Source organism: Sander vitreus, chromosome 8 (genome assembly GCF_031162955.1).
Source record: "Sander vitreus isolate 19-12246 chromosome 8, sanVit1, whole genome shotgun sequence".
Classification (NCBI taxonomy): Eukaryota; Metazoa; Chordata; class Actinopteri; order Perciformes; family Percidae; genus Sander; species Sander vitreus.
In genome coordinates, this window is record NC_135862.1 from 31,990,870 (window position 1) to 32,018,688 (window position 27,819).

At 39.9% G+C, this 27,819-nt stretch overlaps 2 protein-coding genes across 2 annotated transcripts; both read left to right on the top strand.

The window, feature by feature from the left end:
- Nucleotides 1–339: 339 nt before the first annotated feature.
- exosc6 (exosome component 6) lies at nucleotides 340–2,173 on the top strand. The gene is made up of 2 exons (XM_078257842.1): nucleotides 340–710; nucleotides 1,498–2,173. Exons 1-2 carry the CDS (start codon nucleotides 433–435, stop codon nucleotides 2,042–2,044), a joined length of 825 nt encoding a protein of 274 aa, XP_078113968.1. The 5' UTR covers nucleotides 340–432; the 3' UTR covers nucleotides 2,045–2,173.
- Nucleotides 2,174–13,308: 11,135 nt separating this feature from the next.
- Nucleotides 13,309–24,938, top strand: tgm2l (transglutaminase 2, like). Its single transcript, XM_078256176.1, has 15 exons — nucleotides 13,309–13,324; nucleotides 14,932–15,102; nucleotides 15,758–15,988; nucleotides 16,431–16,549; nucleotides 17,018–17,146; nucleotides 17,510–17,687; nucleotides 18,615–18,756; nucleotides 18,855–18,958; nucleotides 19,312–19,454; nucleotides 19,678–19,777; nucleotides 22,045–22,190; nucleotides 22,379–22,508; nucleotides 22,844–23,004; nucleotides 23,683–23,819; nucleotides 24,669–24,938. The coding sequence occupies exons 1-15, from the start codon at nucleotides 13,309–13,311 to the stop codon at nucleotides 24,829–24,831; spliced, it is 2,070 nt and encodes a 689-aa protein (XP_078112302.1). The 3' UTR covers nucleotides 24,832–24,938.
- Nucleotides 24,939–27,819: the final 2,881 nt, after the last annotated feature.

Here is a 27,819-nt window from a genome sequence, read left to right on the forward strand (position 1 = left end):
TACCAACTTTCCTGCTTGGCTGATGCAATTGAAAAGACATCTCAATCTAAATAGTTTGCCCTGCTTTATATATATATAAAAAAAGGTGGTAGTGCACATGTTCCTAATATAATAAAGTTCACTTAAAATAATAATTTCTAGTCAGTTATTGATTTGGGTGTTTAGGTTCTGGCCAAGTACATGCGATGCATTACCAATTTTGTAATAATTAGTGATTTTGTGACGTATAATGATAATGAAATCATATTGCTTATTTTGGCAATTTGCATCCGCATTTGAGCTGTTTCTATCATTGATGTAGTGTCCTTTACTGCGACGCAAAAGCGGAATCATTTCTCTGCTTGCTGTTTCCGGGGGACAGGTTTGTGCTGGACTTCTACACACACATATGCGCGCTGTTTGGGTAGTTCATTCCCTTCATTTCACTGCACCATGCCGGTTGATACCAAACGTGTACGTGGCCCAGAAGTGTCCCAAAGTCCGTCTTTGTTTTTGTGCAAACCCGCGGCCGTTCTTCCCTCGCAAGGCCCCAGAGCGGACGGTCGGCAGCGGGATCAAGTGGACGTCCGGCCTGTTTTTGTCCGGTGCGGGCTGGTGAGCCAGGCTAAAGGCTCTGCTTACATCGAGGCTGGAAACACCAAGTTGATGTGCTGCGTTTATGGCCCCAGAGAAACAGAGCGGAAAGATGAGACCGATATGAAATGTGGAAGGTATGTAGTGATTTGACAAAATGTATTTATTTTATTTGACTTGTTTATTGATCTACAACACAGGAAGTACACGTCAAAGCGAGACATCGTAACTTAAACATTCTGCCTGCATTCATAAGCAGTAAAACGCAGCCTTGGTTTTGTGTGAGTAAAGTTAGACCTAGCTTATGTTGGCTGAATGTTAACGTTAGCTCATATAAGCAAACTTCAGATAGATAGTTTAAGTATTTAACAGAAGTTACATGTTTAAGTGAGAACACCAATGTGAAAAGACAGACCATAACATAAAAAGAAACAACTAGGAGCTTGCATACCAAAAATAAGTGCAAACTAGACCAAGTAGTAATTATCCACATCAATATTAAATATTTTATTTGGAAGGCCAAAAAGAAGCTTCTGGCTTCATTATTTACTGGGGGCATATTTCATGAAGGCACCTGGCACTGTTATAGCCATGTGGAGTAGGTACCATTCTCTGGGAACACAAATATTAAATAGCATGCCCTTTTGATTATAAATGTTCACTAAGGGGCATATCCCTGTTATAATCTTAAGAGGTGCTGTTGTAGCATCAATGTTTCCTCAATACCTTTCCTGTTTTAACTTTTTTTTTTTCTCATTCAGAACACTAGACAAAATGAGATTACTTGCCAGACGTTATTTGCAGAATAATCGTTTTTCATTTTAAAGTTGTTCGTAATCGCGATTAAAAATCAATTTGAGACGGCTGTGCGTGTGTGTCTATATACGAAGACTTTAACAAAACTGTATTTCTCTGTGTATCCAGGTTGACTACTGACATGCGTTTCGCTCCATTTTCCTGCCTGGAGAGGGGCTCCTGGATTCAGGGAAGCCAGGACAAGGACCTCTCCCTGATGCTGCATGAGAGTCTGCAGCCAGCCGTGTGCCTCAACAAATATCCTCGTTCTCAGATCGAGGTCAACGTGATGGTTCTTGAGAACAGCGGTTCAGTTCTGGCCCACGCAGTCACATGCGCTTCTCTCGCCCTCGCAGATGCAGGGATCGAAATGTATGACCTGGTGCTTGGTTGTTCCATACGCCAGGATGGTGCCTCTTATGTGGTTGACCCTTCTTACATGGAGGAAAACAGCTGCAGCTCAGCCAGCAGCCATAACCAGGGCGGTCTGACTGTTGCGTTCCTCCCCAGCCTCAACCAGATTTCTGGGCTGCAGTCAGATGGAGAAATGACTGAAGAGACTCTGGCAGCCGGGGTTCGGACCTGCATTGAGGGATGTTATAAACTGTACCCAGTCATCCAACAAGCCCTGGCAAAGGCTGTGCGCAGGGCTGCGCCCCCACCATCAGAGAGCTGAGACACTCATTAACCCAGAACTGCTTAGTTCATAGTTTTTCTACTTTACAATTTCAGGTCCTTTCTTTGACAACAATACCTGTTTCTATGTTTGCTATTCAATTCTTTAAATAAAAATTGATAAGACTGATTTAACTGTGTTTTCTTAATTAAATAATTTAACAATGCACATATATGGAACTTTATTTAACTTCACTCAACTTCTGGACTGTGTCATCAACAATTGATTGCATTGCATCACAGGGGTTTTTCAGCAGCTCCAGAGCAGCTGCCATTATGCAGGATCATTACTAATAATAGCCTGACCTGAATAACTGGATGTATGAAATGCACAGATAAATAATAAAGTGGATAAATCAAGTTGTGTTTTCAAATGAAATGATTCCCTTTGAAAACCAAACCCCAGTGTCTTGTACCAATGTTTCCACAGGAGTGACTGGTATCATACAACACCAAAACTAGGATTTGACAGCAGCATGATGGTGTTCTGAGAATCATTCAGTCAAATTTGTACATCAGGGTTTTTCAGTGGAGACTGGAAAGTGTTGACTCCTGCATTACAAAACAGTTTGCTTGCACTACACCACTTAGGTTTTTTTTAAGTAATGTCCGCATATAGTCATTAAAGGCAAACTGAAGCTAATGCATGCTTGCCTTTTTAAACTTGGCCCACAAGGGGGCAGTATAGAGAGGAGTGCTCAGAGACAGCTCTAATATTTTAAGAGATAATAAAATATTAAGTCATCCAGTATGTAAGCAATTGAGTCAATGGAAATAAGAGAACTTTTTTATGCCAAGGGGAATTGTTGTCCGGCAGTTGCAGTACAAAGTGGAAATGAAATATATTCACTAAATATGAATAATGAATAAGGTACAAAAAACAAATGTACTCAATCCACTCACAGGTAGGTAAACAGGTCATAGCAATGTAGCTTCTCAATTATGAGAAGTGCTATTTATTTATTTATTATTTAGCTATTTATGTATGATATACAATGTGAAGTACAGGTAATGTGTATAAATGTTGAATTTTATGCCCCATTATGTTCCATAAATTGTTGAGTTGTCGGGCGCCTGGGTAGCTCACCTGGTAGAGCATGCGCCTATATACAGAGGCTCAGTCCTTAACGCAGCGGGTTCGGTTCCAACCTGTGTCCCATTGCTGCATGTCATTCCCCCCCTCTCTCTCTCCCCTTCCATGTCTAAGCTGTCCTATCTAATAAAGGCCTAAAATGCCACAAAAAAAAAATCAAAGAATTGTTTTTCAGAGACAAAGAAAGAGATTAAATCAATAAGGTAAGCTATTGAACCATTATCTTACTTACACTTTAGTAGTAATGGTCCTGCAGATTTATCTGAGGCAAGTAATAATCACAAGGGAAATGTTTTGAACTATAATTCTACATCAATCACACTTGATGGCAGACAAGCTTAGAAATATTAATGTTCAAAATCTGTCACATTTGTCCCAGTTTGCCTTAAATTCTGTACAGCATAATAAAGAATCAGAAAGACAACCACTTGTACTAATTTGTATTTTGTAAACATGTTATTGTATATAACAAGAAAGGATATTTTTTTGAATATTCTGTCCTGTCAATTATGCCACACTCTAGTCACAGGGTGGCAGCGTTGATCTACTAAGAAAAATTTGTTTACAAATATTCTTATATATTGTCTTCAACTTCTGGGTGTATTCACATTATTCTCATTTGTACAGTTTATGAACTGCATAATCAGTTTTTTCTACAGGCTTCTCCTGGCAGCATTTCATCTATAATGCACCAGTGATAGTGAGCTATGCGATGTAGTTTTTGGTTTACAAGTTAAGATGATTAGAAATCAAAACAAAGTCAGATGATTAATATATATCTTAGCTGTACTATTTGCAAATTCAGATTGGTAAAATGCCTCGCTGATGGGCCATTATTTCTACTAATCCTTGTCTGTTCCTGGTCACCGAAAGTCTCATAAGGCTGTGGTTCTTTAGTTACAAAACTAACATTGTGATCCATATTAATCAATGTTAAACTTGATCTACTTTCTCCCATAATGTATTTATTGAGACACATATAAAAACAATTCTAGATGTTATTGAAGCCAAGTGTGTTTGTATTATATTGTCCAACACAGTCTGTTCCTAGTGGCTTTAAAATTATTAAATTAGTATTAAATTATCACAAAAACTGGTCAGAGTTAACAGAGGACCCCTATACACATTATGTGTTTTTGATCATGTACATTTTAATATGTATATTTATACCTAAGTTTCTGAATCCCCTCCCTTATTCTTTACCTTACTTTTTAAGCTGTGTCCATTTGTCTAAGTACATTGAGAACAATTAATAAAATTACTCCTCAGTTATGTCCACATATTCAGCCACTCGGCTGATTCTGATTAAATTCATAATGACCATGGAATCCAGGAGCATAAATAAAAACCCACTCTTTAGTAGAATCAGTGGGTGGCTCTTAAATGTTTTACTTAGGCCTAATAAAAATACAAAAGAAGTAAGCATCCAAATGTACTTTAGTGTAAAGGTATATTGTGCAAAAAGTAAAAGTAGGACACATAGCCTAGCTTGACCCTGGTAAAGTTGGTTTTATATTGGACATTGGCTATTCAACACATTCGAAAAATCTATTATGCGGCTTGCCATTTTGACCTATCAATGGCAATATACTTCTGATGAACTCAGCTAACCCCCCTACACATAACACAAAGCTTCTTTTTTTTTTTTTAAATATCCTTTGATTTTTAAAATATTTTTTAATATTAAAAATTGCTATAAATCTATTTTGCGGCCTGACCTTTTGACCTATTCATGTCAAACCACTGTTGGTGAACTCAGCTAACTCCCCTACACATAACACAAAGCCTCAAAAAACCATCCTTTGGGTTTTTTAAATATTTTTATTACTTTATTTTATCTTTGTAGACCCAATTTGACTCATACAGAAGATGGTTCCAAGATCTCTGTACTCCAGCAACCGGAATGGTACATGTTCCAGAAGAATTGTTTCAATGTACACTGTGGGAAAAACAATAAATAACTAGAACTTCAAGCAATTATGACGTGAGTAGCCCCCGGGGGAGCGCGTGAAAGTGGGACCCAAAGCGTAATGGTGAGGAGGCAAACGTCAGTAAATATCGCCATGTGTGAGCCGCAAGGTCTGCGGTACGTTGCCGTTGCAAATATCCCATTAACATTGATTGAGTAGAAGGGCCGAAACTGGTCTATGTTGGCTACAGCGCCCCTTAATGGCCGATCTTCTTAAAATGTGTGGGGGACCCCGAGAGGGTCATGGCAAACTAAGATTTAAGTTTCGTGTTGGTAGCATTTATTTTGGTTGAGATATGTCAAAGTTGGTGTTTTCATAGTTACCTACACACATTTGTTTGTGCGTAATTTGCGCAATTTTTGTCTAATAAAAATTCTATAAAATTAAAGGATGGGTTTTTTGAGAAAAGAAGCTTTGTGTTATGTGTAGGGGGTTAGCTGAGTTCACCAAAAGTGGTTTGACATGAATAGGTCAAAAGGTCAGGCCGCATAATAGATTTATAGTATTTTTTACATAAAAAAATATTTTAAAAATCAAAGCATGTTTTTTTGGAAAAAATAAGCTTTGTGTTATGTGTAGGGGGGTTAGCTGAGTTCATCAGAAGTATTTTGACATGAATAGGTCAAAATGGCAAGCCGCATAATAGATTTTTCAAATGTGTCGAATATCCAATGTCCAATATAAAACCAACTTTACCACGGTCCTAGCTTGCAGCTCCAGAGCTCCGTGCAGCCCCGAGCCCCGGTCGTCCAGTAACCGAGAAACAACTTTAACTGGGTATGGAGGTTGGTATGGAGGATGGTATGGTATGGAGGTTCCTCGTCAGACTGTGTGGAGCTCCTAAAATCCGACACGTCTTACTAAATTTGCAATTAGCCATCAATTTTCGTAAAACGGCCCATATTTGAGCTTTATATAGTTGATTTCTCGCTTAAAAAAGTCTCAGAAGTGAATTTAATAACGAAATAGCCCGACAAACAATGTATACCTTTGCAGTGTCTGAAATATGAGACCTGCTGTCTCGTCTCCAATGTGTTTCTATGGGGTTCGCTCAAACCAATCAGCGCGCAGCTCATCTAAATATTCATGAGCATACCATATTTGGAAGAAAAGCTCTTGTTCCAAATAGAGCCATATTCACAGGGTAGTTAAGGACCTATTAAAATAACATTCGGGCAATTTTCAATTCAACCAATGTTACGTCCCCTATTAGGAGACCTTAAGGAACAGTGTAAAATACCCTGTATAATCATTCTATCACCCCTTTAAAGGGGTGATAGAATGCAACACCGAGTTTACCTTGTCATAGTTGAATTACGACAGTTTGGTGGGTAAAATAGGCATACATAGAACCTCAGAGTCCCATTGACATCCCTTTCCTATGCAAATCTCACAATCTCACTGCTTTTGAAAACGGGCACACAAAGCTAATAGCTGACATCAACTTGGTGGCTGTACCTTATTTGGCTCTAGTCTGTACCTTTGTCACGCCCCAACATTTACATACAAACCACTGATCTGAGGCCAACTGGTCTTCTGAATCTAGGTCGCAGATCTCAGAAATTGTATACATTGTTCGTCTGCTATTTCATTACTAAATTCACTTCTGAGACTTTTTTATGCGAGAAATCAACTATATAGATCTCAAATATGGTTTCTGGTGCTTCAACCAACCAATCAGTGCGCAGCTCATCTAAATATTCATGAGCAGACCATATAAGGGAGAAATCCTCTTTTCATCCAGGGCTTTTTCACAGGGTAGCATTAGGGCCCATAGAACAGCACCCGGGCCATTTTCAGTCCAACCAATGTTACATACCCTATTAGGAGACCTTAAGGAACAGTGTGAAATACCCTATATAATCATTCTATCACCCCTTTAAGCTTAACCTCCTATGTGTCAGAGATATTGCCTTGAACCAGTTCCTCAATGACTGCACACAGCCCTTTTGCAACACAATGCAATTTTAACTGTCAGCAACTTTTATTCTACAATAGCTAATGTAATAAATAAGCAAAGGTTTAGCTGAGGCATCATGGCCATACAGACTAATGTAGCTACTGTACTTAATGGAGACACTCCGGGTGAACAGCTACGGTAAAATCTGTGTCTAATAACGTCATCACAATCGCCACATTGATATGCAAACTAGGCGTTAACTATTTAAAATGCGTTAATTTGCATTCATTTGACAAGGCACTGCAGGTGAACAGGATAAACAAAATAACTAAAACATATCAGCAAAGAACTTCCCCAGTTAATGAGTTAAGAGTCTTTCCCCCTTAAATGTTAGGTTTAAATATGTAGATTAATTTAGAAGAAATCTACAGATGCAGCCTAAAACAAATACCATCTAAATGTGTATTTTGGAAGCTTGATTTCCATTAAAGTAAAAGAAGACATGAAAGCAAAATAGACCAAAATCTCTAAATTGACCACAACATGAAAAAAGTGTCCTGCATTAAACAGTAACTTCATCATTTTGATCGTAGGCTCCTCATCAAACAATAAGTGTTATTCTTGCAAAATTAACAAAATTGCAGCAACAGTCTTTTTCAGTTTAGTGTGAAGGTTTTTGTTGAGATTTTTCTAAAAATAAAACAAATACAAACTAGAAGGGCATTTGGAGAATGCAGACCTCTGCCAAAGCCATATTGCAAGTTAACAAAAGCTATATATAATGAATTTGTGTATCTGACCTGTGAGTCGGATCCACTCCAAAGTGTAATGAGTTCGTCTTTGGTCCATGCTACACCCTTCCACCAAGTTTCATGGAAATCGGGCCAGTACCACACCACATGGTACATTCAGCACACCACTCTATGTGACCTGCAAAAGGTGATTACTCCATCAAAATAATTAACTCCTGTTTCAAATGTAAATAAATCCATCAATGAATAAATCATTTCCATCAAAACAAAAGGTTCCTTTATCATTGCTTAGACCAAGACAGTCAAAATGCAAAGACATCTTGTCAAATTACACTTTACTCTGAAAGTGTGATAGTTACCCACTATGTAATATTGTCCAGTTGCTAACATTGTATATTTAGGCAGCTGAATAGTTTTGATGTCAGCCATGGCACACACTATACTTTCTCATTGTATGTACACAACAGCCAACTGCAAATACATAAATATTTTTGATGCCTTCCAGTCGGGATTTCGTCCACACCACAGCACTGAAACAGCTCTTGTCAAAGTGTTTAATGACATCCACTTGAACACAGATAGTGGCAAAACCACAGTCTTAGTATTACTTGACCTCAGTGCTGCATTTGATACGGTCGACCACAACATACTACTGGACCGATTGGAAAACTGGGTTGGCCTTTCTGGCTCAGTACATTTTTTTATCGCAAGATTAATGTTCTTTTTGGCCTAGCAAACTTTGTAGTTTTTTTCACATGCTGTTGCAACAACTAGTAACGTTAGAAAAACTACAACACCACACCGGATGTAGCTAGACTGGGAACAAAACAACAGGCACGCCGCACACACTTGTTTGGGCTTGCGAGCCGGCCAAAGAGTAGTAGGCTAACGTTACGTTTTGAGTGGATGGCGAGCGCGAGATGCCAAAATGGATGCCAATAAGATTCTGAATGGAAAGTTTAAAAGGGGGACAGTGGTTTCACGCATACACAGCCTGTATGACACGGAGAAAGCAGCCACACTGGAACTGCTGCAAAGTGCTGCAAACGCTGTCTCATTAACCGGTGATCACTGGACGTCAGTGAGTAATCAAAATATTTAGAAGTTACTGCACACTATATTGACTATGTATATCAGCATACGGTTTTAGGACTCGGTTGTTTGTATTGTTTTTTTGACTGTTTTTGTCATTTGGGACATTGTCCACCCCCTTTTCTGTCCAGGAGAATTGTTACATTCCTTATTAGAAAAACGTAAAGGTTACAAATGTCCTGCTGTGGCATCCAGTTTTTGGACCATTTTGTTTGTACTTTATAAGCAAAGTGTTAGTGTTACATCTCAGTTAGGTTAGGTACTTGTAGGAATTGTGCAATAATGACAGATTCACACATTTATCTTTTGCTTACAGTAAATAAATAATAAACAATTACAAATCTTAAAGACAAGTTCATAAAGTAACTTTCTTTGCATTCATTTGATTTCCAATTAAGATACACTGATAAGAATGGCTTTCCATTGTTAATATGTACTTAAAATCAGTTCTGAAATGCTGTTTAATATCTACGTGCTTCCACTGGCCCAGATGTGCAAGAAAAAACAAAATATGCTGCAAATGTATTAACCTCAAGGGTCATCCAATCTCCCCTGTCTGTCTGGCCACAACATTTTGACATCACACCTGATATCCTGACTTGCAATGCAACGAGGGACAATCTGCTGTGATATCCTCACCTGTCACCTGTTTGCATTTGGTTGCTCTAAATTGTGAGGAATTTGTATTGTTCCCCATATAGCCTTAGTCTCATTTCTCTATCTTACCCCTACCCCTTACCACTACCCCTTAGTTTTGTGCGCTTTTACAACAGAACCACATGCCTATTATGTATCTAATATATGTGTGACAGGTTATTGTGATTGTGGGTGCTCTATTTTGCATGTAGGGATTTACACAATGAATGTGTAAAATTGCATTTGAGAGTAATATGATTTAATAGCAAATGAATGCAAACTTTTGATCTGTAAGGCTTACTCGATGCATTTTGTGCCAAAGCAATGACAAATGACTATAGTCATGTGAACAGCTGACCTGATGTTCATATAAATAGTCATATAGTTTGATAAAGTTTAATAGTCATTCGACGATTGTGCCAAAACGATTGAGAAAAACTGTAAAATACGTAATCCTGTTAATTGTACTCCCCAACCTTGCATATACTTTACATAAAGAAATCATATATTTTAAATTGACATGAAGAAGTCATGTTAGTTTAACAAACAAGATTTCCGTATATTGAACATGAGTAGATCATTTTCATTATCTGCTGTTGGCTCAAATGCTGGAGCTGCCTCTGTAGCTTGAGCTAGCTAGTATTAACATATACCACCACACACAGGCTTACATTATTTGTGTTGATTATTTTTTGGTATAAATACATGCATTTATTTGCATTCAAATAAGTTGCATGACGTTTGTGTGTGTGTGTAGAAAGCGACCAACGAAGTCGAGCTGTGTAATGAGGTATGTGTCATAACATCACTAAAACAATGTAATCGAGAGAAATAATTATTTTGCACATTATGTTTTGCAAGCAAATTCTTATTTTGTCTTGTGTTCTCAATGACACATGATCATTTGCCTCTCCTGAAGGCTAAACTCACTCAGCCAACATAAATATATTTTGAATATATTTGAATATATTTTTTAGATTATTTATTTTAAGGGGAATTCAAAAAGTTCAATGGGAAATGTATTAAGGGAAATTTCACAGTTCGAGGTGTTTTCACTGTGGATTTGTTTAACTGTTTCACGTTGTCTACAATCAATTTAACATATTTCCAAAAGTCAATGGTTAATCTTGTTAAATAATCGTGAATTCAATATTGACCAAAATAATTGTGATTATGATTTTTTTCCATAATCGAGCTACCCTAAAATTAAGTCCATTGCACTTTTTTCCCCTTCCCATCAGTATGTCACTCTGTTGACACTTTGGTGTGATTGGGAGGCTGAGGTCAGTCAAAGACCTTGTTTTCCCGAAACATGACCATCCCAGCATTCCATAGGCTAATATCACTCTGTTACGAACACTGTTTTCCCATCAGGCAGATGCATTCTCAGCAAGGCACATATTTACTCAACAAAATGTTTGCTCTTCTGCTTAATGTCACTGTCCAATCAGTCATCGGTATGTAACAAGGAGTGTTTTGACTGGCATTGCAAGCACAAATGCATATATGAGTCATTACCTATGTGGAAAGTAAGAATATTAAAGTCAAATTACTGTTCATGACGCGTACCACACATTAACCCTTAATTAACACCCTTAATCTTAAATGCAATTCTAGAACGCTAGTACTCATTTAAAACCATATCAAGTGTACAGTCTTCGATGGGTATAGATGGATTTCCTATTGTATAGTCTGTATAGACGGTCTGTATCATCTTAGTCTTGCATTGCCAGACCTTCCTCCACAGCGCTGCAGAGGAAGGTCTGGCTAGTCCACACAGCATTCTGGGATGGGAGAAAAATGTGCTCTGGTTTATTGGCATTTCTTTCTTCTTTATTGCAAAATAGCCTCGGGAAGGAACTTGTTTTAGTCATGCGACAGAAAACTCAGATTGGACAGATAGTCTAGCTAGCTGTCTGGATTTACCCTGCAGAGATTTGAGGAGCAGTTAACCATAGTCCTCATAAATCCACCGGAGTTTAGAATGCCAACACAAAGAAAGCGGAAGGTAACAGACAACCGACCGAAAAGAGGGCAATCCGGCGGAATTTCCGGCAGCACCTGTAAAATCCTGGAAGTGGAACATCGTCGATATAGACTAGTGTCATCTAGACTAGATCAGTGGTTCCAAAGGGGTGTCTGGGGGAACCCCAGGGGTCCTTGAGGGGATTCCAGGGGTTCCCCAGCAAAAGGGGGAATCATTTATTTTCACTATAATTCCATCTATAGAATGTAAGACTATTGCGTTAATGGGTTTTATACACTTTCTGTAATAAACATCTAAAAGCAAAACTCCTATCAGATGGGGGTCCGTGGTCTAATTTGTGTCAGTTTAGGGGTCCTTGTTGTGAAAAAGTGTGGGATCTAGTGGACTAGAGGACACCCTATGTCTCTGCTGTTGGTGTGTAATCAGAATTCAAAGGCAGGCGCCTGGCTCACAGCTGCCACATCACCACAAGAAATTCATATGTTGCCTTTTCACTTCCAACTTATTCATCTCAACCTGTTGGAATGAGTTTACACTGAATGGCTATAAGAAGGCTATGTGTACTTGTATATTTATCTGAGTCAGTCACTACAGTAACAGGGGCATGTATATGGCAGAGATGCTCCAAGTCTCTGAACTACAGTCCAAGTCAAGTCTCAAGTCTTTGAACTAGAGTCCACATATTTTGCATTCAGTGCTTCTTTTTTTAGGGCCATGTTGTGTGTTGTAATGTATGTATGTAAGTTGTTAAAGCCAAAGCTTATGATGAATGGCACAGTTTGTTAGTTGTCCTCTCTCATGTGTGGCAGCGCGCAATAGATACATATTACTTAGCTTGTAAATGGTTAGTAATTTTATATTGAATATTAACTGGAAGTTAGTCATAGGTCACTATGTTGCAATTGCCCTACTTGCAGAATGGAAAGCAGAACCAGCCTTGTTACAGCCTTTTAAAACGCCAACCATCTCTCAGATTCGTTCAGTAATTCAACTAAATGAATGGGTGAATATAATGAAGTCAAACTAAGTGGTGAAATTAGAGGAGGCTCAAAACCTAACATTTGCTCAAATTGTATAATTTCTTTATTAAGAGGAGTCTGATGAGAGAAGAAGTAATGGGATGTTACTCCTCCACTGTGCTGGAACAGTATTGAGGGTTCATTCAGTGTCACAGTTCTCCCTCTCAAGCATAGGATAAGCAACAAAGACCCTAGTGTCTCAGAAGGGATGACAAAACTCGCTTTAAACTATCAACTCACACATTGCAAACACAGTCACACATGCATACGCAACGCAGTCTCACGGCAGTTCGTAAAATAGACAAACAGATAAGCTATATTGCTTTGTTGTTTTAGTATTTTTAGGACTGTAACCACTGCTTTAATCAACATTTATTCACTACAAGTTGTCATGGTTTTTGTTTCTTTCTCAGCTTATCTGCTGCAGTCCTAACTGACATACGTGGTGCAAGCACAAATTAATTTCTCATTGAAATACATTGTTTGAAATTCATGCTGAGCGTCACAAAAAACAGGGCAAAATCGTATCTGTGTACACAAATCAAAAGATTTACATCACGGCTGTGAGAATGGGTCGTGTATGCACAACACACCCATAGAGGAATGTAGGTTTCTGGTAAGTGATGTCAGAGGTCACCGAGGGTGATGAGGTGGATTACGTGAGTGTTTCGGGGTGAGTGTGTCTCGGAGAAGTGGGAGGGCCAGTCTTGTGTGTATAAATACTAAACTGTGATGGAGACAGAGCATGAAAAGAAGAGTGTAAAGACATCACTTGGAGCAACATTTTAAAAGACCTGAAGAGGAAGAGGATCTGTGATGGCCAACCACGATGGTACGTGATTTTCTCTATCCATCTATCTATCTATCTATCTATCTATCTATCTATCTATCTATCTATCTATCTATCTATCTATCTATCCACCCATCTGTCTGTCTGTCTGTCTGTAATGCTTATTGTCTACATCTCTTGCTCCCTTTCTCTCTGCAGTCAATATTACAAACCGTATGGGAGCATGATACGAGTCAAAAATGTGCTGATGCATGTATCAACATTTGGGTGTGATATGACCCATCCTAATTCCTGCAACAAGTCAGCTAGGACAAGGATCAGACTGGCTAAAGGACCCTACATTTTACAATTTAACACATTGATTATTTGAGCTACATTTATGGCTCAAACTAATTTAGTTTTCTCAGTTTAGCACACATAGCTTGACATTGGGAAATACACATATTCATTTTCTCGCAGAGAAGTAGATGAGAAGATGATTAATGCCTGAATGGTAAATATGAAGCTACAGCTAGGGGAGTTAGCCTTGCTTAGCATAAAGACCAGAAACAGTGGGAAACAACTACCTTGGCTCTGTCTAAATGTAACAAAACCTGCCTACTAGCACTTCTAAACCTCACTAATTACTGTAACAGGACATGTCTCATTGGGGTCTGGCAGTGCCATGGTGACGACAAGACTCCAGGAAGTCACTGCGCTTGGCAAAAGTCACATAAACCCCTAGCCTAGAAATCTAGATGCACCCTAGCAGCAGCTAATTTAGTCTGCAGCCAGGGGGGGGGGGTCTAGGCACTCTCCGTTGGCTTACGAGCTGGAAAAACCAAACTCTGGTCAGGCCAATCACATCGTGTATAGAGTCGGTGGGCGGGCTGCTGCTGGGAACAGCGGTCTTCTGGAAGACTTGGAGTTAAGCTTTTCTTTGAGAAAAGAACAAAGAACGGCACAGAAATCATTCTTAAGAAAGGAAGATGTGCTCGGAGTTTTGCCGACTGAATACGGCAAAAGTTTAATCTATCAACTAGCTTCGCTACCATCTTCGTTACTCTGCCTGGTTGTAGCGCTATCCTATCACGTGCAGAGGGAATTTGAAAGACAACCGTTTGTCCCGCCCCTCGGATTGAACCCTGCCAATGGTGAGTTCCCAGACCCAACATCTTGATGTGGGTCTGGCTTGTCAGGCTAATAAACCCCTAAACCACCACAACTTTTGAGTTTGGAGGGTTTTGTACTGATTCAACAAACAAAATATGACGTTTTAATCATTAAGTTTTAGAAGTGTTGGTAGGCAAATCTTGCTACCTTTGGACAGAGCCAGGCTAGCAGATTCCTCTTCTTTCCAGCCTTCCTGTAATGCGCATCTCATGGCAGGAGCTTCATACTTACTGTACAGAGTTGTATTGATCTTCTAACTCTAACTCTTGGCAAAAAAGTGTTGTTTCCCAAAATGTCTAACCATTTCTTTAAAGAGAACGTGTACTGAAGATGAAAACGTAGTCATCAAGTTCAACTTGTGGCCACAATGCAACTCTGAGTAAGGTCACAACTGAACTGAAACTCTTTCATCACTGCCAATATTTTATTTGGCAACAGGACAGCCAACCACAGACCACAGAGTGTATTGCAGACTGATTGAACTTTGTCTCTGTTAGGTTTGATTAATGATGTGGATCTGCGAAGTCATGAAAACAACTTGGCTCACCGCACCAGGGAGATTGATAGAAAGCGCCTGATTGTCCGCAGGGGTCAACCCTTCTCCATAACTTTGCAGTGCTCTAAGACTCTGCCCTCCAAACACCACCTGGAACTGGTCCTGCACCTCGGTGAGTACAGCCCACAGCCTCACAAAAGATACTGTGGCTAAATGTGAACTATTCTCCTTTTACAAAGGCATGGCATAACCAAGCAAGAACAAAACAATAAGAAATTCAATATAAAACATATTTATTCAGTAAGTAATGAATGTGAACACATCATAACAACTTACTGTAATGCTGCAGTCAATTGGATCCCTATACACCAACAGTTTAGCTTGTCCTGCAGACTGGACTGTACTATTCTCTTCCAAGTATTTCTTGACCTTTAAATAACTAGTAACGTTTAGCAGATATATTTATTCATAGCTACGGCAGAACAATGAAGCTAGCAAATATGTGCCAATACGTTAGGCAACAAGGCTAGTTTAGCTGAATGTTAGGATAGCAAGTTAGCTTATACACTCATGCTGAACAAAAAAAAACACGTCAAGCTATAACCAACACTTCTATGCAGCAAATATGTAGCCTATACTTTTTAACGTTGTTTATAAGAATAAAGTAAAGTTTTAGACGATTATAGTTAGCTGCAACAACAGCTGTCTTGGCTCTGCGCTACATTCAAATATGCTGATTTCAACAATATTTTGTGATCCTGACTCAGATAAACAGTAAGAAGGTAAATTGATGCTAAAGCAATATAAACTTTTGTACGTTTCTTCAGGTAACAGAGACGAGGTGCTGATTAAGGTTCAGAAGGAGCGTGGGGCCGGAGACAAGTGGTGGTTTAACCAGCAGAGAGTACAAGATGAAATGCTGCTGACTTTGCACAGTCCAGCAGATGCTATCATTGGCCAGTACCGTCTGGCTGTGTTGATGATGTCACCTGATGGACACATTTTAGAGAAGACCGACAAAATTAAGTTCCACCTGCTCTTTAATCCGTGGTGCAAAGGTAAAACATAAACACACACACACACACACACACACACACACACACACTCTCTCTGCTATGTGCTTTCTCCAAGAGAAAGGTCAGACTAACTGCATGTATCATGTGTGTCTTGATTCAGCCACAAGAAACAAAAACAAAACGGATGTTTTTATATTTACATTCAGCGGGGGTTTCTATGCTCATCCTGTCAGCTGTTTGGTGCATCAATGGGCAAAGATAAAAACCATATGACAGGAGGATCTCATTACCAGCATCATCAAAACACCAAATTATATGTCATGTTTTTCTAATTGAGGCTGTCTTAATGTCAAAAAAACTAATTTAAAAAGACCTTGTTAATGAATTAATGCTAGTGTTTGTTATTTCATTAATAAGAGGACAGTGTACTCATAGTTGTGTGTGTGTGTGTGTGTGTGTGTGTGTGTGTGTGTGTGTGTGCCAGATGATGTAGTGTACCTCCCTGATGAGAGTCTGCTCCAGGAGTATGTTATGAATGAAGATGGAGTCATTTACATGGGGACCTGGGATTACATCAAAAGTAATCCCTGGAATTATGGACAGGTAACTCACACTGACACACACACACACACACACACACTGTGAAAGGATTGAGTATGTCTGTGTATGTCAGGCCAGTAGGTGGCATGTGTGAATTGTCACAGCAGCGTGACAGAGGAGACTCGGGGGATTCGGCTGGATCAGTAAATCTGTTTGTTGGACGGAGATAACTTCTGGACGGGAGGTGTCAGAATGTAACCAAACCACATAAACAAGGGCTTGTTTCTTCACAGCTTACTGGGAGGACAGAGAGGAAGAGAAACAGGCAGGCAAACAGATAGATGGCATATAGAGAGACAGCAAGGTGGAGTAACAGACACTCACATACACAGACCGACCAATGGGAAACAAACGTGATTTGAAACCTGTTTTTAAAAAAGGTTCAGAGGTCTCTGCTGCTCAACAACAACCATTTGTTTTCTTTGCTCCTCTCTCATGTTTTCTCTCCATCTCCCTGTGACTCTCTCTCAGTTTGAGGACTATGTGATGGACATCTGTTTTGAAGTCTTGGATAACTCCAAGGATGCCCTGAAAAACTCAAAGATGGACGTTGAGCAGAGATATGACCCCGTCTATGTCAGCAGGGTGATCACTGCGATGGTGACGATCTCTTCTACTCGCTGCTAAAACAACACTGACAGTTTAACAGCAGTACAATAAAAGAAAACATCTGCATTTAGTTTTCTCTGTCATGAAAGCTTTCACATTCAATGATGTAAACACCTTGGGTGTTATAGCTACTTCCCAGAAACAGATCAATAGAAACCCTCCCCAGGAAGGAGTTGTCATCATACTAACCTTACTGTTTCATTAACAAATGATTCCTACATACAGTATGACCCTATAAATACTGTATATATTGTCAGAAAGATAAACATGAATACAAATCTGTCCTTTCCAAACCTATGCTTCATGTAGTGATTCACAGCTTTAAAGATTGACATGTTGTCTCCACCTGTTCAGATGAACTCTAACGGAGACAGGGGAGTGTTGACCGGTCGCTGGGACAACTCATACTCCGGTGGAGTTCCACCATACAAATGGACCGGCAGCGTGCCGATCCTTCAACAGTGGAGTAAGGCCGGCGCAACGGCGGTCAAATACGGCCAATGCTGGGTCTTTGCTGCCGTCGCCTGCACAGGTGAGGCTTTAACAGATTTCACTGCTGCATGATTGAATGAAGTGTAATAGTTCTGAAAATGAAGGAAAAACGTGTTTTCCTAAGTAACTAGTAATTGCTAGACAGTATAAGACATGTTTTAAAAGGGGACATGTTATGCTCATTTTCAGGTTGATACTTGTATTTTGGGTTTCTACTAGAATATGTTTACATGGCTTAATGTTATTTTTTTCTCATATCATCTGTCTGGAGATACAATGTCAATATTGGTACAAAATAACGGCCTCAAACGCATCAAATTCCACCAGACGAGCGAAAATAAACTTAAACTAACAGTGGGATGTGTAATCAATGAATTCAGTAAGACGAGTGGGTGCATGAGTGAAATAATGTATGTGTAGTGTTGTATGGTGCAGTAAAACAAACCAAAAAGCAACCAAGGCCAGGATGATGGTGTGTCCACAAGGAGGGAGCACAACTGAATCCAAAAGCCCTTTTAACAAGTTCACTAGCTCATAGAGCACAGGTGTTGCCAGTGAAACAAATGAGCCCAGGATCTTCCACTCTACTTACCCATCCTCTGCCACGCCCACCTGCAGTACCTGCAAGGAAAGCAGCCACACAAACACACAAAGCCATAACCACTTTGAACTCACACATGCACTGACTTCACAGTCTTACCCCCCAACCTCTGGGCTTTCTTTTACTCACCTACTGTGCAATATTTAATATTTAATACTTATGATAATATTGATAATACTGTGCAATTATCCCCCCCCCCACACACACACACACACACACACACCTTCTATTCTATTCTATTCTAAACAAAGTAACAGACAGACATGGCGGAGAGGGTCGTCACACTGTATTAGGAAAGGAAGAAAGAGAAAGTAGGTAGGAACAGAGGAACGAATGGTCCCAGGCTGATGTGTGTTATCTTCACAGTGATGCGCTGTCTGGGAATCCCAACACGCCTCATCACCAACTTCTCTTCAGCCCATGATGTCGATGGAAATCTCTCTATAGACATCCTGCTGAATGAAAGATTGGAGCCCTTAGCCGACAGAAGAAAGAAAGACAGTAGCTGGTAGGAAGGAACACAGATTTTAAACCAGATATAGTAGGAGACATCACATCATCTAATGTAATGAATTATCTCCTCCTCTCCTCTCCTCATGATTTCAGGAACTTCCACTGTTGGGTCGAGTCCTGGATGAAGAGAGATGATCTCCCCAAAGGATATGACGGCTGGCAGGTTTTGGACCCCACCCCTCAAGAACTGAGTGATGGTACATTCCTAATCTTAAACCTAATCTCTGTTGTTCACCTCTCTCTCTCTCTCTTTGTTTTACAAGACATGTCTCACCTTCTCCACCTTGAAAACGAAATAATTTACATCCTACATGTTGATTGTTGTGTTTTATTACTATAAACTCAAGACTGTCAGTGCTGGCTTCCTGTGGTATCCTATTTTAATATTTTAGATTCAAGGCTGGTTGGTGTTTTCTAAAAGCCTGATAATCAAACCATCATTAAAAAAAAATCATAGGCTTGCTTCTGCAGCTTGTCACTGCGTCAACTATTTAAAGATGTAGGAAATGGTTTGAAGAAATCCATGACAAAATACACTTTTACTCTTCAGGTGAGTTTTGCTGTGGTCCGTGTCCAGTGACGGCCATCAAGGAGGGAAATCTGGGAGTAAAATATGACGCTCCGTTTGTATTCGCCGAGGTGAACGCTGACATCATCCACTGGATTGTCCAACAAGATGGCCAATGGAAGAAGGTGATTGAATTTTGTTTTGACCTGTCTTTTATATTTGCTTATATTTGGAGTATTGAAGGTTTGTATCATGTGGATGCGCCGACAGTTTTGTTGTCATTACTTAGAATTCTACATGGGGGCGACAGAAACTATGCACTATAGCTTTAAAAAGCAGCTGCACTTTTTAAGACCAAAGAATTAAAAAAAGACTAAATGATAATGGCGATTGGTATTATTGTTACAGATCAGTGTGAACCAGTCAGGTGTGGGGAGGAACATCAGCACCAAAAGTGTTTACGGCGACTACAGATACGATGTCACTCTACACTACAAATATCCTGAAGGTTAGTAAGAAAGTTGTACAAAGAGGAACTAAAAGAATGGGATCACTGATTGCAGAAATATACAGCAGCCATAGTGTTAAACACTGATTCGGAAATTTTCGTCCAAAAGTTTTCGCGCGGTAAAAAATACATACCACCTCAAATTGTGTCAATCACGTTTACACACTGCCTCTGAAACTTTCGTCTGTCATTAAAAAAAAAAATCTGATTTGGTTCAATTGTCTGCATTTTGTCGCATTTTTAGGTGTTTTGTGCATGTCCATACCTGGCTGTCAGCCTCTGTTCAGTATCAATTGGTTGGCAGAAATCTTCTTTTTAATATGTGGCTCCAGTATGGCTAGCAAAGCATCAAACTGAGCCACTGACCTGATCCTGAAGTAAACTTTAAATCGCTCGGGATAATCCCTCAGCTCTGCGCAGTCTCAGGATTGGATGGACCCAATATTTCCTTATCCTTTTTCTCTTTTTAAGAAGAGAGAGGACAACAAAATCAACCTCACTACTTGAAGAATCAATTTTGTATTGTTTAGCGGGGAAACAAATCTGTTTCTGTGCGTGACAAATTAAAAAAAATGTTCACGACCAGTCGAATGACAAACACCGTGCAACCAGTAACCAGTAACATAGCTCAAGCATGTTCTCAATGCTTCGGTTTACATGTAGGGACCCTCATTATTCTACTGTGGAAGTGTGGTGCTTGTTAGTGGTATAGAAATAGCGATTTATTTTTACTTTCCTCGTGCCCCGATGACTAGCGGTATAAGCTAATTAGCGGTTTGCGCTAAAACTGGTCACATTCGATTAGCATGAAAACAGATCCCAGAGAACGGTCAACTCGGTAATCATGTGTTATTAACCCCTAGGTTCATTTTGCTACAGATTTCTCCTTTAAAAGAAATCATCAGGGGCGCTGCCAGGAATTTTGGGCCCCATGACAAAAAATCGAATTGGGCCCCCTCTACGCAGCTGTTGTCACCACATCTCTAGGACCTTACTGTCCCATCAAAAGCTTTACATAACTCTAATTGAAGGCTTGCAACTGTCTTGCTTCTTGTAGTTCAATACTAGTACTAGCCCAATATTTAGTGCTGGTGATTTGTACATGCATGCAAGTCTAGTATGCAGTTCACTATTTGATGCAAGATTAAAAGCAACCATGCACATGCAGGCTCAGGTAAGCTACACACTGTTTCCAACTATCCAGCATCCAGTACAGACAGTAGGTTGTTGTTGTTTTATTTTATTTCATAATGATCATTATGTGAGAAAATAATTATTAATGTGTTTGAATTTCATTGTCATTAATAAATATTTAATTTTCTTTTTTGTAATGGTTAAAAGAGCAAGAGAGACAGAGAAATCCCCACAGACTCCCTGCAATGATGCTAACTGGCATGTCATTGACCACAATGTTGCTCACCTTCTTCACTGGGACAGGGAGGGGCACAGTTAGGGGGAGACTGGGGTGCTGCTGACTCATCTGTTGTTAAGTCTGCTAAAAGGGGCAGGGACAGTGATTTAATATGAATATCTTGCTAAACGTTTCCCTGCACTGATTAAATGGTGATTAAATGTAGGCTAACACTAGTCTGTAGCTAACTAGCTTATTTCACTATGGACATTAAGCCAACAGGTTAATACCACTCACAGACTATAGGCTACCCACCTTTCTTGGTGAAAAACTGGGTTACAGTTTGACACCCTTTCCTTTGTCTTTCCTCTCTCTCTTTTCTCTCTTTCCTTTTTTGAAAACCAGATTTTAATTTAACGTTACTTGGCAACATTGTGGTCACTGTAGTTCTGGCGCATCTACTGACTGCAACTAAACACCATCACTGAGTGCGCTAAGGCAGGACCAAACCATTTCATGCAGATACAGGGGGGTGGTCGGTCAATATGGATGTTTACTTTTTGGTCAACGGCGAAATTTAACTTTTACTGCCAAAAACAAGTAAAAACAAAAAGATCATTAATTTTATTATTATATTTGAAATATGTATACTGAATGATGATGGTTTAATAATTTTATATTAGTTTTTACCTATTTTTTGGGGCCCCTGTCAGTCATGGGCCCTTGGAATTGTCCTAACCTTTCCCCCCCGGCGCCCCTGGAAATCATACAACTGATTGAGCATGTAACTGATGGACGCTCTGAAGCTCCAGCTTTCTGTAACTTCCACTGTTAAACTTGTGTAATGTCTGCTCATAGTCATCTGTTTAGACTCATGGCTAGGGCTAGTTGTCATGGACCAACGTCCTCTTCACAGGCTCCAAGGAGGAGAGAGAGGTGTATGAGAAGGCAGGACGCAAGGTCACAGAGCTGACCAATGGGAGTGCAGAACCAGGAGAACTGAAGCTGTCAATCAAGCATGCTAAGCCTGTATTTGGGACAGACTTTGATGTGATTGTTGAGGTATGGAGTGCTTAGACTGTAGCTGAACAAATAGATGGATCAAATGCTAAAATGATTCCATTACATCATACACAGGGAATCTGGGGCTGCATATTCTTCCTGTATTCTGTTTGATTTATGGACATACAGTGAGATACCATCACAGTGGTCAATTCATTCATCCACTCATGAATCCTCTCTGCCTGCAGGTGAAGAATGAAGGAAGCAGAGATGCTCATGCTAAGCTGACCATGCTGGTCATGGCTGTAAGTTATCATTCTCTCTACCATGGGGAGTACCTGAGACAAACAATCAGTGTGACAGTACCCGCTCACAAAGGTTAGTAGTTCAAATAAACACACAATCTATGGTGCGTTCCATTTGTACTCGGAAGTCGGATTTTCCGAGGTCAAAGTCGGACACATTGCCCCCTGACCTCCGATTTTCAATGACAATCCGACTTGTAAATGGAACGCATTTAACTTGGGTGTGACATCATTCCCAGCTTTGGCTTCCGAGTTCTGAGGTAAATGGAACGCACTAAAAGTCTCTGGTGCAGACATAATGTAAAACAACAGCGCTGTGTCTTACCTGCACACTTCATCCCGCTCTTATTTTGTAGCAGCACGATGTACCATTTTACATTTTAATACTGCGTGTGTGCGTGTGTTCAGCCCACAAGGAAGTCCTTCGTCTGCACTATGACGACTATGCCAGGTGTGTCTCTGAGCATCATCCGATGAGGGTGAAAGCTTTCTTAGAGGCTCCAGGTGAGAGCGAACCCATCATGACCATCGCCAACATCCCACTGAGCATGCCAGAACTCCTCGTACATGTAGGTACACACTGAGCTCACCCATAGGTCATAGTTGGACCCTTAAAGGTTTATAATGCTGGTGTAATGTGTGTCTAAAAGAAAGGTAGAGGACTGATTTGAATTAAAATATAAACAATTTGAGCGTGTAGGTCTAGGTTAATCTCAGTTACATAAGGTTGACATTGAGCTAGGAGACTACTGACATCAAGAATTTGATGTTTCATATATGAGATTTAACTGCACGAGAAACATCCCATGTATCATTCTTGGAGGTTGTTATCCCAGTATTTAATGGAAAAAATAAGTTTATGTATAAAACCGCAGGATAATGTATGTACAATCAGCTGGAAGCTCCTTGGATTTTTTGAAATTTTCCAGGAGCCTTTCCTGCATTTTGACTGACTGTACAGGGATACTGGATTTCCCCCCCCCCTCTGTCTCTGGGCTCATTCGCATACTCTCTACAGTTCTCCAGATGCAAATCTAAAATGCACATTTCGTCCCTGAGTTCAGTTCCTGTGGTTGGGTAGTACCTGAAATCCTTTGGACAAAAACAGGCATTCATCCCAATTAATCCACAATTCTGTCTGGTGGAAGTCTTTTGATGTTTTAATGTTTCCAAATTTGAAACAGTGACGTCCTACACTATAATTGTTTAACCTATGTTAAAGTTAAAGCTGTCGTCTCTTTTTCCAGGTGCCTGGAAAGGCTTTTGTACGGGATCAAGTAACAGCCTACGTCTCCTTCACCAATCCTCTGCCAGTTGCTCTGAAGGGTGGCGTGTTCACTGTGGAGGGGGCCGGCCTACTGAGGGCCACTGAGGTCCATGCTGAGTAAGTACAAAGAGTTTATGTGCAAAGAATTGATATATATCAATATACAAATTCCTCACACAACCGCATATATCATACACACTAGAATAAAAGATGGTGGTTGTGTCCATATCTAAACATCCCACATGAATTAAAAAGCTGGTTAGAATTAAAAAGGCAGCCTGGCCTCCAAAAAGTGTTAAGTCTATGTTAGAAGCCCAGAAGCACAATAGATCAGAATGAGTATTTTGAGTTTAAAAACTAGCTGTTGTAGCCAAACTAGCAGTGTTTGGTATATAACCTACAGAAGCCCTGAGAGGCAAGTGAGAAAAACAAATCTAGGGATCCATTTTCTAAGCCTGATCTAAATAGTTTTCTCTCCTGTGAAAAAAATCCTTCCAAGTTTTTTTATATATTTTTTCGTCCGTGAAAACGATAGATTAGCGCTGATTAAAATACATTTCTAGCCAAAAGAAAGACATGACAGTAATAACGTTACATAACTTGCTAACACACAACATTGTATTTAGAGTGCATGGATAAGTTAAAACTCACCTGGAGGAAACCATGAATGCTTTTAGTCCTATTTAGAACATAGGGTAATGCTAGTGGCCTCTTGTGGCTGAAATAAGGATTAAATCAACAAACACTTAGAAACTTGATCCTGACAAACTAAAATACTGTATGTTTCACCTGCCAAAACCAAAAAAGGAACTTAGAAAATGTATCCTAGTATCCTTTTTTTTACCTGTTCATAAACACAGTAGAGAATGACAACAGATCAAAATTGTCCAACACTTTGGTTCACGACAGGACCTCAATAACGAAATAAAATAAAAAATTAACTATTCTTTCTCTTTTCTTTTTCAGTGGTGACATATCTCCGGGCCAGAAGGTGTCTGTTGAGTTTGTATTCTCACCCATGCGCACCGGGGTCAGGAAGCTCCTGGTGGACTTTGACTGTGATAGACTGAAGGACGTGAAGGGAGTCACCACTGTGGTTGTCCACAAGAGATACCACGCTGTAGAGTGACATTATAGACATAGATAATGTGACATTTTCTGTCTGTGCAAATAAGTTCTTAAATGATAAGTTTGTGTGTTCCAGGATGACTGTGACTTTATCCACAAAGACATGCTGGACGCAGTGCTAGTTTAATTACCTTAAAGCCACTATGTGTCAGATTTGAACACTTCTGACTTTGCATTACGCCTGGCACTAGATGACCACATGGAAATGCACAGAAAGACAACAGGTGACAGCATCTAGATAGCAACTATGTAATTGATTGCTTTTTGTTTATGATCCTCCTCTGTACCGTTTCATTTCTTGTATTTCTTACTTTCTCCTACAGAGTAGCCAAATTTAACAAGTTTCCTTCTATCTTCATTCCCTTCTCCTGGTCCAAATCATCGCTGGGTTTTATTCCCTGAATATGAACTGAAATGAAAACCATCAGGGCAATAGTCATGAGGTTGAGAGTTAAAAACGTGCTATATGCTTTGTTATGCATATACTTGTTGAAAAGTATCTGATTTCACAAAATCTGTTGTATGTTTTGTTTCTTGATTACCTTTTTGCACTGCTTCCAATCCCATTTTAGTCCAAATATAATGGAAGATGAAGAAACTGAAGAAATGTTCACATTATTTAATCCTAATATTTTTGCATTTTTATAATAATTCTGTGTTCAAGCTGATATGACACTGCTTTCAATCAAGTTTTTTTTTCACCAGTATTGACTTGATCTGACTTGTTATTAACATCAATGTCTCTGAGCTAGGCGATGAGTTGGCTATCTGTATCTTAGAAGGTAAATATGCACTGGAATATTTCCGTAAGGGCCTTTTACATATTGACAAACGTTGATAATAACATGTATATGCCTGTTTATGGTGAAAATAAGCGATTTATTTCAAGATAGCATATTCGCCCCATAGGGTTACACTGTAGAGTCATCTGACCTTGGTCTCCAATATGGCGCCCATGATTTGAGTTGACCAAACTTTCTATATAAAGGGCACTGGCTGTGACAATTCACACATGCCACCTACTGGCCTGACTGACACAGACATACTCAATCCTTTCACACAGTGTGTGTGTGTGTGTGTGTGTGTGTGTGTGTGTGTGTGTGTGTGTGTGTGTGTATTGATTGCATGATATTGTCTGATCCTGGTTTCTGCTGCATCAGTGACACTGTGTCCCTGTTAATAAAGTACATTTCATTTACTCATGGTGTGCTTTCTCTAGCTGGTCCAGAGAATCACCTCCCTTTATGTGTGTGTGTGTGTGTGTGTGTGTGTGTGTGTGTGTGTGTGTGTGTGTGTGTGTGTGTGTGTGCGTGTGTGTGTGTGTGTGTGTTTGAGGGCCTCATACAAACCATGAGGGCCTCACATAGCAAACCATGACACTGTTGTCCTATGAAAACTTCCATCATTTAGTGTTTTGAAGCTAGATGCTTGTGATGGTAAATGCTCAGTCTGATTGAAATGTGGCAATGGGGACCAGTCCTAACAGGTGCAACGGCAGCACCGTCAGCAAGTTCACTGATATGGCGGGGAGTCTGGGCGGTCCAGGATCAGACCCCCGCTGCTGGGTTTTGCACTGGCTGAATTGGAGTTGCTGCAGTCTCTATCTGAAGATCTGTCTTCAGAGCTGCTGTCCACTCTCCTCCCAGCAAAGTATTCTTCTGGGGGTGGGGAGTGAGGCAGAGAGACTGCAGCTTTGTTAAGATAGAGTTGTCTTGTGTAAAACAGTTGGAAGGGCTTTGAAGAAAATTGAACATATTGGCCAAAACAGTGGAATTACAACACCCAGCCCGTCTTGCGATGACCTCTGGCCCAAAAAGACTTCCTGTAGTCTAGATGAGAGTGTAAGCGGAGCGCTAACCCAAAAGTAGCTGGGTCGGCCAGCAGAACTCCCTAGTACACTTGCTGTGCTGATCATCCAGGTAATTTTATATGCGTTTTTGGTTCCATGATTGCACCACTGATCAACCCTCACAGGAATGAACGTGTCTCCGCCTCGAACGGTGTATCTCATTCTTATGATCCATGATAAGACCCCATGTGGGGCCAAAAGGCTCTTTGCTGACGCCCATAAACACAAATAAGAAGAGGAAATACAGGCATAGGGCCTCTGCAGATACAGACACCATCACACAAGGGATGATTGAGAGGGATCACGTTTGTATTGGTCGGTACATTGTTTTATATGGAAATGCTATTAAATTATACTTCTAAAGGTTTAGTCTTACTTAAATTGCAAAACAAAATGAGAGCACAAAATAATCACACAGTTGTATTTGTTGTGCCAGGATGACATTTTATACAGTTCCCCTAATTTCAGAAATTTAAAATGACTCATTTTTTGGGATGCTTGCTGTTCTGTGCTGTTGTCTCATTGGCGTTTTCAGTCCAAAATGGCGGCAGCACCATCTAGCTGTGGTTGTCAATAAACGCTGATAGACACTACAGCTAAAACACCAGCAGAGGGAGCAAGAGAGCCATGTATAACAGAGCCGGATAGGGCTCTGATGTATAAATATGAGCCGATGCTGCTGCTGAGCCACTGAACAGAGTAACACTGTCTTGTGGTTAACTATTATCAAGCCGTATTGTTTTTTTTTAATAATGTGTGAACAAACTAACTAAGTAATAAGAATACATACCCTACTACTTAAATCATGTTTTAAGGTTCGTGTCTCAGGATGGCTGAGCGGTCTTTTTTTAGGCCTATTTGGACTTTAAAATGAGATCAAACAAGTGTTAGAGGTTTGGACCAGTTGCATGTAGAGCAATCAGATATGTGTCATTTAGTTTTTCATGTTTCCTAAAACTATAAAACTCAAATTTGACTAGAGCTAAATCACCAGAAGAGGTTAGCAAAAGAGCCACGTATAAAGTTTAGCCGTTGTTGCTGCTAAACCACTAACACAAGTCTACTACCAGGAATACACAAAGATACAAATGCGAAAAGTAACATCTATATGAGGGAATGCTTATTTCTATAGATTTTCAT

What these genes read in the sequence shown, in the direction of transcription:
- exosc6 (XM_078257842.1), top strand. Translation starts at nt 433, where the DNA reads ATGCCGGTTGATACCAAACGTGTACGTGGCCCAGAAGTGTCCCAAAGT. An exon ending in ACCGATATGAAATGTGGAAG is followed by an intron (nt 711 to 1,497) that starts GTATGTAGTGAT and finishes CTGTGTATCCAG; the next exon opens with GTTGACTACTGACATGCGTT.
- tgm2l (XM_078256176.1), top strand. An exon ending in GCAGGGTGATCACTGCGATG is followed by an intron (nt 17,147 to 17,509) that starts GTGACGATCTCT and finishes CCACCTGTTCAG; the next exon opens with ATGAACTCTAACGGAGACAG. An exon ending in CCCTCAAGAACTGAGTGATG is followed by an intron (nt 18,959 to 19,311) that starts GTACATTCCTAA and finishes TTTACTCTTCAG; the next exon opens with GTGAGTTTTGCTGTGGTCCG.